Source organism: Micropterus salmoides, unplaced genomic scaffold, assembly GCF_014851395.1.
Source record: "Micropterus salmoides isolate LMB-PRFRI ecotype aquatic unplaced genomic scaffold, ASM1485139v1 Ms_hic_scaffold_14, whole genome shotgun sequence".
Taxonomy (NCBI): Eukaryota; Metazoa; Chordata; class Actinopteri; order Centrarchiformes; family Centrarchidae; genus Micropterus; species Micropterus salmoides.
In genome coordinates this window covers 25,125,104-25,135,658 of record NW_024040485.1, presented here as the reverse complement: position 1 = coordinate 25,135,658, position 10,555 = coordinate 25,125,104, and the positions used below count along the sequence as shown (strand labels likewise).

The 10,555-nt window shown below is 42.8% G+C and overlaps 2 protein-coding genes across 2 annotated transcripts; both read right to left on the bottom strand.

Moving 5' to 3' along the window:
* Positions 1-281: 281 nt before the first annotated feature.
* psmb5 (proteasome 20S subunit beta 5) lies at positions 282-8,338 on the bottom strand. Its single transcript, XM_038718740.1, has 3 exons — positions 8,091-8,338; positions 5,817-6,123; positions 282-970 (listed from the first exon to the last, which is right to left on the bottom strand). The coding sequence occupies exons 1-3, from the start codon at positions 8,313-8,315 to the stop codon at positions 687-689; spliced, it is 816 nt and encodes a 271-aa protein (XP_038574668.1). The 5' UTR covers positions 8,316-8,338; the 3' UTR covers positions 282-686.
* Positions 8,339-9,188: 850 nt separating this feature from the next.
* Positions 9,189-10,247, bottom strand: psmb11a (proteasome 20S subunit beta 11a). The gene is made up of 2 exons (XM_038719391.1): positions 9,625-10,247; positions 9,189-9,528 (listed from the first exon to the last, which is right to left on the bottom strand). Exons 1-2 carry the CDS (start codon positions 10,245-10,247, stop codon positions 9,189-9,191), a joined length of 963 nt encoding a protein of 320 aa, XP_038575319.1.
* Positions 10,248-10,555: the final 308 nt, after the last annotated feature.

Below are 10,555 nucleotides of genomic sequence, written 5' to 3'. Positions count from 1 at the left end.
TGCAATTAAGTAGTGCTATTTAGACTGTGCTACTCCCCACTAACAAACACAGAACATATAGAGAAGACAAAACAGGCTTTGGATGTACCTCCAAATCCCAACAGCTGTGGGGACCAGATGACTGAAAAGTAAACACAAAACAGTGGCAAAATGACTACATCAAAAGCAAGATGAGGCGACAAGACTATACACTTAAATAAAGAGTAAATTCAGAGAAACTCAACTATTTACTATCTTCCTACCTAAAGGTACAATCGTGCAAAATGACATAAACAACACTCTTGAAAAAAAAGAACCTCACAGGTTTTATTGAGAAAGGTGTAGTTTCTGAGGGTATGATCCAAATTAAATGTATGTAGGGCAAGCACCACAGTACACCCACACTGTATTAAAGCACATTTGAGTCATCTCTCCTTCAGTCCCTCAAATCATACTCTGTGCAGGGTGAGTGGAGCTCGCTAGCGTTGTTAAAAATGTACAATATAAAGCTTTAAGCTATAGCAAACAAGTCAGAACGGCCCACAGAAGTAATGCAAGTGGAAATCAATAGGCAGCTGAGTCCTTTTTATTCATGTGTCAACTCTGACATTACAGAACATCTTAAACATTGGATACTAGAATAACCTCCTAACAAACCTTATTCTCTCCCCACTTCCTTGTCCCCTCTGTGCTCTTTCATTTCCTAACTATGCCTGATCCTTGTACTGGTGGTGCAGCATGAGCACGTCTTCCTGGGAGACCCTGGTCCAGCCCTCGCTGTGGACGTGGTACAGGTTGACCTGCCCTCCGCTGTAGGCGTCACGGTATGTGGCCTGGTAGATGGCACGGCGCCCTAGCTCGCAGGCCTCGTCCACGGTCAGGTCTTGCCGCAGGCCGCTGTCCATCACACCGTAGGCGTACATGGAGCCTGAGCCCACAGCAAACAGGTCGCCGCACACTCGATTCCCCTCTGAGTCGACGTAGTACAGCCCTGAGGACAAAGGACAAAAGGCATGTCAAGATGGTGTGTAGGAAGAAACAGACAGTGTTAAGGGGCTTGAGTTCGATGCAAAAGCCTCCTGCATTCTCCTGACTCCGGTGTAGAGCTTTGTCAGGAAAACTGAGATGGTGTACATCTAACACCGCCGCTTTCACACAAACAAAACACACTCAAACTTGCAAGCGCACATACGCCATGTTCTCCAGAGAGAGAATATGAACAGCTGCAACCTCTCCAAGTGAAGTAAGGCTGGCAAATATGAACAGCTGCATCCTCTTCAAGTAAAACGAAGCCGGCCGAGGAACCTGCTGACGCGGGCCACATCGCTGTCTGCCCAGGGGCCCTGCTCCGGGCCTTATTGATCCCTGCAAACACGCTAAAAATTAACTATCGACCCGCAACCCGAGCTGCACAGGTAACTGCACCTCGAGGAGGACAAAAAACACATCCTGTGGACATCAGACGAGTACAGCACATTCCTCGCCTCCCACACATACACACACACACACACACACACGCCTCTATGCGGACATTTCCCTCACCTTCAGATGTACACTTGAATGACACATGGGAGGCGCGAGCTCACACCACACCAAACTGGCCAAACATGTAATCCCACATGCACTGCAGACCCACAGTGCTCTGACAGGCCTGTGAGGGACAGTTTGCTCCACACCACGCTTTGTGGACACATGCAAGACATTTTGTTCCGCACCATGACACACTCGCTAGGCCTGATCCCAAAGTGACGTGGAATGAGTGACTAGCACCAGCCTGTGAGCTCGCCCACAGCCAGCCTACAGATGGTAAAAAGACAGCCCACAAAAAGGCATGTTTTTCATAGCGCTTCACAAAGCAAAACCTGTGAAAATGATACTCACACAGAGAAAGGCAGGGACACATGCATATGAAATTGCCTAATATCCACCGCTATCACTCATCTCCTACATTAAAAAACACTTCAAAATGCCCTCAGATTGCACATCCCTGCATGCAGAGTTCCTCTGCTGAACTAGTGACAGTCTATTTGGGATAGAGAGCCACTTGCCTTTCTGAAAAAAGGGGCTTACCATTGCTTTCAACTGGCAAATTGCAGCTTCCTCAGCCTGTCGTTAGCTTGCCATGATAATCATCCAGTGCCTGCCTATCCACGGGGGTAATTTGCCATTCTGAGACCTGCCTGTTCCTCTTGAAAACTGTAAGGGACTCGTTAAAAACATAATAGGCAGAGAGAGAGTTGTAAAGGCAGCCTCTTGTGTTGAGTAGCACAGTTGACGGAGGTGGATAAGGACTGTTTAGGAGGTCCAAGTATAGAAGCAGAGCGGCACCAAAAAAAACCCAACATCCCACATCCATGTCTTTCCAAAGACACCTGGGGTTTTTGTAGAGCCCAATGTCATATCGTTTAACAGTCTCTGCACCTCAAACGCTGATGTAGAAAATTTACAGGAAGGTGGCGACGAAGGCTCAGTACAAAAAAAACAAATACAAAAAAAAGCGAAAGCAGGGGCACGTTGCCTGGATGGTGAAGCATTGCAGGAGTTGCGGCCAAGTGAGACTCCTTCCACTCCATCGATCAACTGACAGGTGCTTAAGGAGGCTTCTTTAAACAGCAGCCTGTGTAGCTGGTTGGACTGACAGCTTTTAGAGGTAGGCGAGGAGCATGGAGCCATGAATGGGTGGCTAACATCAAATGGGTCAGTGTCTGTCATCTGTTCTTCCTACAAGAATTTACCACTGGATGAGGAGTAAAAATAATAAGAGCAGCCGTAGAACAGACAAAAAAATATTGCATCACTCTCTTGGGAACTGACTGCCACATGGGTTTTCTCTGACAAGGTCTCATATCATACACTATTCTACTATTTGTCAAGGTGGTTACATCCCATTTAATCAAATATTACTTTATTTAAAACCGTTGATTTACTCGTAGGGAGCAGCAGAGGGTGCCATGCAGAGTATAACAGCTTTTTGCTGTGAAAGCAAAGCCACTCTCGACTTATCACGCTTTAGCTATGCACTGATTACAAGTGTCATAACATTTAATGTTATTACATAGAGTCATATCTGTCAAGCTCCTCAACATACCTTTTATTCAATTTATTTTGCATCCAGCTTAAGACACTCCATCAGGGAATAAGTACTCTTGACGTGACTGTAGCCCGCTAATGAGCTTCCCACCTAATCGCGATTGATTTAATTTACATGAAATGTACCTTGCCATTCAATCGCTGGCATTATAGGGGCCATGGCAAAGCTCCCACACCTATTGAATTTCTCCAGGGATCATCATTATTTCCCCAATTGATTGCCTGGGATTTAACGTGTGTCATTTACGTTTGTTGGCTCACCGGCGGGCCGTCATTGTTCACACAGCCACCGTGCTTTCCAGACAAAGCCAGCATCGATCTCAGTAGGTGTACGGGCATTATGCATGCGACCCAATTGTCCGGGGCTGAGACCAAACGTCCATCATCCGCCCGCACTGTCGCTGGCATGCAGTCCCAGCCTCATCGATTTTCCATTACCGTGTCACCGAGGCGGCCTCTTTAAACACACCTTCTGTGATGTACGGCCTCACACTGCGTGGCATCCAAAAGCCACAGCTAAAAGCACAAAGGGTAGCAGAGCATAAGTGAGGCTGCAGTACCATCTAGTGGGTAACTCTGGGAACTACAAATATGCTTATCAAGAAACAGCACTTGTAACTAAAAAGAAACACATGAATTGACAGTTCTGTTCACAAAAGATCATTACATTTGATGGCTGACCAGTCTTTAAAACCATTCATTATTTAAGTGTGGATGGTCAGTTTCATATCAAGAAAAATTACTGCTAACCTGACATTGAAACCAAAAAAACTACATTTCAGACTTATGCTGAACAGCTAACCAGCTCACTGTGAGAGCTGCAAAATTAAATTTGCAGTGGAAATCACATGCCAGGAGCAGGCAGTTAAGAGTGTGTTTGAGTAGTCAGACCCGAATTTAAAAAAAAACAAATCTGCCATGTTGGTTTTACCCTGCTTTGAGCAAATACATATATGGTGAACTGATAATAAATATTTGAAACTGGGTTATGAATATAAAAATATGCTGAAAAGTGAAACACCAAAACAAAATTCCAATTTTAATGAAGTCTAAGAAAAATTGCGTGAAAAGAATTATAAATCCATCCTGCATAGTTTTTAGAATCTAAATCTTTTAAATTAAAAATAATCCAAATGTGTAGATTAACTGATTCATCAGATATAAGATTAATATGCATTCTGATAACTGATTAATCATCCAAGTAGTTTTTCAAGCAAAAAGGGCAGACATTTGCTGTTTTTATCACTGTAAATTGATCAGACAAAACAAAGACATTTAAAGACGTCACCTTCGGCTGCAGGATATTATTATTATATTATTATTATATTGGGAAGCTGGACAAGTGGGCCAATAAACCATAGTATTAAAACAGACACAAAAAACTGCAGTTGCAAATCGATTGGTATGTGCCTTTAACGATGGCATGTGTGAGTGTGGTTACTGGTCCAGACGGGGGTGGGATGTTGACGTTTTCATACAATTGGCTACGTCAATCAATCACACCCTCCACATCAGAACATCATGAAACTGTTGAAACGCAGACCTACTCTCTAGCCCGTTTTTTGTGCTTCAAAAATCATGGATGAAAAACATGTGAGGAAACACCAAGGTGGTGTTGAGCAGTTAAAAGAAAAAAGAAAGGAGGTCGCTCGAGGCAGGTGCAGCACAGTGCCTCAAAATTACAGACTTTTGGTGCTGCAGTGAGGAAGCTGGCGACCCAAGTACTAGCACTGGCATGGGTGAACATGAAAGACAGCAGAGGTCAGGGCAATAGCAAAACATTACGATGATGCTTATTATTATGAATATGTTTGCTAATTACTAATCTTTTGCATACTATTGAACCAGATGCTTGGTCTAAACAGCCACTAGGCTTGTATGTACACCGTAACTTATTTATTGTACTCAATGGCTCAGGTGATGTGATTACTTTACTTGGGGAGAGCTAGATTGAAAATGTATTTTAATGGCTCATTTCATTATGTACTGTACTACTATAAAATTCTAACGAAAGCAGGAACAAAGGTTTCTAAAGACCCAGAGCCGGAGAGTGGACTGACCTGGGACAAACTGCTGGTACATTTTTTGGCCTTTTCATGTTGTAAAGGCACTTTTCCCTGTTTTCTTGCGTTTGTAGACCAACCAATTAACTGAGAATGAAAATAGTCATTAGTCAGCTCTAAGACTAATACATCAAAAACATTTTTTAGAGCACAACAGTTATGTTCAGTTTTAAATACTAATTCTATGTTCACTTTGGAATAGGGCTGGGAATATAAATTTCCTCAATAACAATATAACAAATGTTCAATATATTTTCAATAAATGTTTGACATCAAGTGTTTGTCATGTTCTGACCATAAAGAGTTTAAACCCCAATTAACCATCTGGTTAATTCAACTTTCACTCAGGAGCAAAAATCACCCTTTAGACTTAAAAGAAACAATGATTCTACATTTATCGTGATAATTATCGATATCAAATGGTATGACATTTTTTATTGTGATAAAATCTTTGGCCATAAGCCCTACTTTGGACAAATGTTACTACCTGAACAGAGAGAGACTATTTTTTTTTTCTTTAAATTATAGTCAAAAAATATATTACTTGTACCAGTAAATGATTGAATGGCTTCTTACCTCAATACTCATTTGCCAATACTCAATAATTTTACTGGTTAAAACCAATTTTGGATAATAAACAGACATAGGCCATATGTGCATGTCCTATACAGCCGTTGTATTTACCTGGGCCTCTCTTGTCCCAACCGCACACCATGGTTCCCATGCTGAGTCCCATGCCCTTGTACTGGTACACCATGTTGGCAAGCAGCTTGGAGGCTGCTGCCACAGAGATGCGCTCCTTGTTGCGAAGCTCATAGATGCGGCACTGGCGGGCCAGCAGGCGCTCCCAGAAACTACAGTCTGCAGCTCCTCCAGCCATGGTGCCCAGCAGGTAGGGGTTGATCTCAATCACCTTCTTCACGGTCTGCGAGGCTATGTAGGAGCCTGCTGTGGCCCGAGAGTCCACCGCTACAATGACGCCATGCTGGAACTGAGAGGCAACAGCGGGGGGGGGGGGGGGGGGGGGGGGGGGGGGGGGGGGAGACAACATGTTAGGGAGACACATTACAGCAGGAGGGAAACGTGTAACAACAGAGCAGTCACTGATGGATCAGTGATGAAAGTGTACAGTTTATTTACAACCTCTTATTTCTATCTAGACAGTGTGCTGCTGCTCATAAACAATATATAGTTGAGCTCTGCCAGAAAGCTGCTGGATAAGAGGGAAGACTTTAGTGCTTCCCTGTAAAACCTTCTATCATTGAACTGACGGTCACAATAGCCATACAGAGCTAAAGTGAAGACAACAGATTTGGCCAGTCAGAGGGAGACGTCTGCTGGGGAGGTTTTCATCAACCAGCTGCCCCCCCACCAGTCAGGGATTAAGGGATAAAGTTACTGTTATTTTATCTTTTCTTTATATCAACAAATCCCTTGAAGAGACCAAAACCAACTGCTGTGACGTGGTTCAGTATTTACACTGCTCTGCTTGTCTGACACAGTGAGAGGCAGAAGCTGTACAGGCTGTTTTCATCGTAATAAAAAAAGATATGTCACCCAGACATAATGGTATTGCTGTTACAGGTTTATGAAAATTTCTGGACAACAATGGGGTTCTGTGGCACTATCAGGCTATTACACAATCTAGTTGACAGCATGAATTCATTGTTGGTTTTTTGGTGTTTTCATGGAACTAGTTGATAATTATAAATCAACGGTATCGACCGATTCTGTAAGTAGAGGGCAAACACACCTTGTGCTTTAATTAGCTTTTATGCCTTGCTTAAATCTTTGAAGCACATGTTAAGTAAACAGCATTCCCTCTTTTGTTGACATTAATCATTAGCAGCTCCAGCTTTGTACTTTACTTATGAACAAAGCTACTACATGCCATGAGCATTTCCATAATGGTGTTTTTGTTGAGAGACAAACTTGTGGTGTGTTACCTCATCAGTTTGTAGGGGCTAATAATACCAGCCGATTTTAAACTTAGTTATGTCTTCAAGTTAGACCTTTTCTGGGGAAACCAAACATTCAATACATCTCCATCAGAATATAATGCCCGGTTCTGAAATAATACTTAAGAGCATCATGTATGGAAAGTCACTGTTGACATCTGGGTTAAAAGGAACCACATTTACAAAGGTGTAATAGTATAATTACAATGAACCATAACAAATTGCAGTAAAAAAAAAAATGTACAGGTTGTTGTTCTCCTCCTACAATAGATGCCAGGACATATAAGCAGAATAAAGTTACAAGTTTACACTTGACCTGTTAGATCTCCTGGTGCACAGTTAAATTACCTTGTTTAAAAAAGCATAAATAGTGTATTAGGGTTGAAAGAAAAAACATTAAGACAGCTCTTCATCATATTTAGCTTTTATTCCACAATACAAAAATAAAGCACCTGCACTATCAAAGGCACACAGGCTGATAACGTTACAGCATTATGTAATCCTTATATGTAAAACACAAATGTGGCTTATCTTTATATTATCATTAGCCTACTTTATCTATTAAAACACACAAAAGCCATGTGTGGATTCAGCACAGTTGCTGTTGACAGAAGTGGCATCTTGTTTCCCATTCATGCACTGGTCAGGTGTAAATAAAGCCACATGGCAGAATAGCTATAGCTTTGTGACACCTAAACAGAATCACACACTCAAAATCACACAAAGATGACCAGCTTAACGTTACTTTTATCGGGTTGCTTTTGAAGCCATTTGTGACAAATGACCATGAATGGTTCAGGTCATCTGCAATGAGAAAGCGGTTTGTAGCCATGCTAGCATGCTAACGTTTGAGATGTAACTTAGCGTTATGTTAGATATAAAGCATAACGTTTAAATTCTGGGGGATTTAGCAAACGTCTACTTTGTCAACTATATACGTATCTTTACAGTTGTATGCTGTTGGCTCGCTACAATAAGTCTCTCTAATAACGTTACTTACTTTAAAGGCTAAGGTGGTGGTTCCATGCAGGAACTCTATTTTCCTCTCGACGCCATCCTCGTCCGCGGCGCACAGCGGGTTTTTAACAGAAAAACTGAGACCGTCTCCCGGCGTAGCGTCAAATCCCAGACCGCTATGCACGGGTCCACATCCCAGAGTCAAAGGCTGAAAATTGTCAAATGAAAAATCCGCACAATCACTGTTCAACACACTAGCAAGAGCCATCTTTGAAACTGTCTAGTGAGCAAGCAATTTCCGCCGTTTGCGGAGTACGAACGTTTATAAATTCACTGTGGTAGAAACACACAGCGCCCCCTCTGTTTTGGGCGGACTGTACATTTTGTTTTGCGATGCAAAACTCTACACACTAACCACAAAAACTTCTGCCAAAAAAACAAAACATTACATATCCCTTGCAAAAGCAAACAATTCTTGCAAAACTCTTAAAAGTTGTGTTTTTGCATCACTACAGTACACACAAACGTCTTTGCACATGAAGCAGCAACTACGCATAGTTGTAAAGGAAAGCACTTGTGGCTTTTGCTTTTTCTGTGTGTAGGGCAGAGCAGTTTGCAATAAAGCTTTGTCATGCATGTATTACAGTAAAGGTCTGAATGTGTGTTCCTCGGCTGTTTTACATTTATTCATTTTAGCTGACTCTTTTATTCAAAGCAACTTACAATTGCTATTTTATCAGAGGTCGCACACCTCTGGAGTAACTAAGGGCTATGTGTCTTGCTCAAGGACACATCAGAGGGTGTCACAGTGGGGAGTTGAACCCAGGTCTCTTATACCAAAGGCATGCGTCTTATCCACTGCCCCATCACCACCCTTTTACACAAGCTGAGTTTCTGTCACATGAGACTCTTGTTCAGCTGCTTCATTCAATGCAGAGAGATTCACTCTGTTGATGCTGTGGAACATTGTGTTACATTGTGGTCCTGTAGTTCTCTGTATTTACAATGTGGGAATTATTAGTTTGTGTTTAAGCATTCAGATAAAAACATTTCAAGGCTACAACAATTTCAAACTACTTAGCATTTTAGACTACATGAATCATGAAGAAAGAGTGTATTCTAGCTGGCTGACAAAAACGGATCAACTACTCTGAAGAAGAGGGCCTCTTTTTTCCCCCTCCACTATCTTTGCCCTCCTCTCCATGTCTCTATAATATTCCTCTTTCAGGTCCTCTCTCTTTCTTTGGCTCCATCCCTGGGCTGTGATGTGAAAGAGGTCCACATTGTTTCCTGAGTAGGCATCCCTGTGAGTGGCTCTGAACACGGCTTCTCTTGCCAAGGAGATGGCCTCTTCTTTACTCAGGCTCCACCTCAGCCCTCTATCCAGGACTCCATACGCATAAGGAGAGCCTGAGCCCACAGAAAAGACATCCCCCTGCAGGCGGGCTCCATCACTGCACACGTATATCAGCTTTGGGCCACTGTTAGGAGATGCAGAATGTACCATTGCAGTAACATCTTGGCTACTAACAACAGTTGAGGAGCTATCATCAGTAATAAACGATGAGTCTTCTGACCTCTTTGCAAAGCCAGTGTCACCTGCTTCCTTGTCCCAGCCACAAAGTGTAAGAGCCACACACACGTCAGTCCCTTTAAATGGGTGCAGCATAAAGGAGAGGAGCTTGGCAGTGCCACATATGGAAAGACAACGTCTGTGCCTCAGTTGGTAGAGTCTGATCTCTCTGGCCAGAATTCGCTCCCATAGCATGCAGTCTGCACCGCTACCAGAGGAGGTGACCACTAAATGGGAGTGAATTGGTGTAATCTTATGAACAGCTGGACAGGCAACAAGCCCCCCAGCACTCGCCCGTGTGTCGGCAGCTGCAATGACCCCACCTTCGAAGATGAAACCCAAGGTCGTTGTTCCATGAGAGAGAGGGAAAGGCCTGCGGACTGTCACTGAATGGTTGGCAGGCAAAAAGGGGAATGAAGGTCTGTGGTTGGCAGAGTTTGGCAAAGTTGGTATGAAGAAATGCAGTGGGATCCCACTATTTCTCCGACACTTCTTTAGTCTTCCCAATCCAAAGCTGTAATAGTCACTCATTTGAAAAGATGTGGCTGTATCTTCGAAATGAGAGTCAGGAAACCACTTGCGATGCACAGGAGAGTCTTTGAAGCCACAGATATCTTCCAAAGCCATAATGGTGTAAGTGAAGCAGATATCTGCAGATATAGATTGATTAGAATTTCAGAGATTGGCAGTGTCATCACACAAAGTTAAAACCAGAGTCCATTAATAGAAAAATTGGTCAAACATGGTTTGTATTGGCTGCGACCCTCAGTCATCTAGCATCTAGTATGAAAAAACAAAGTTTTTACTCTTTTATAGCCCTCCCAAATATGACACCCTGCAAAAAACACACACGCTTGGGCACATGTCCAAAAGCACTTGAGTTGACATAAGTGATATTTTATCCTACCTGCGGTGAAAGCAATATCTAGAGAAGC

Coding starts and splice junctions, on each gene's coding strand:
- psmb5 (XM_038718740.1), bottom strand. CDS start 8,315: ATGGCTCTTGCTAGTGTGTTGAACAGTGATTGTGCGGATTTTTCATTT. Junction 6,124..8,090: donor CCACCACCTTAGCCTTTAAA/GTAAGTAACGTT, acceptor GTTGCCTCTCAG/TTCCAGCATGGCGTCATTGT. Junction 971..5,816: donor TTGGGACAAGAGAGGCCCAG/GTAAATACAACG, acceptor CTTTGTCCTCAG/GGCTGTACTACGTCGACTCA.
- psmb11a (XM_038719391.1), bottom strand. CDS start 10,247: ATGGCTTTGGAAGATATCTGTGGCTTCAAAGACTCTCCTGTGCATCGC. Junction 9,529..9,624: donor GACACTGGCTTTGCAAAGAG/GTCAGAAGACTC, acceptor ATCTCCTAACAG/TGGCCCAAAGCTGATATACG.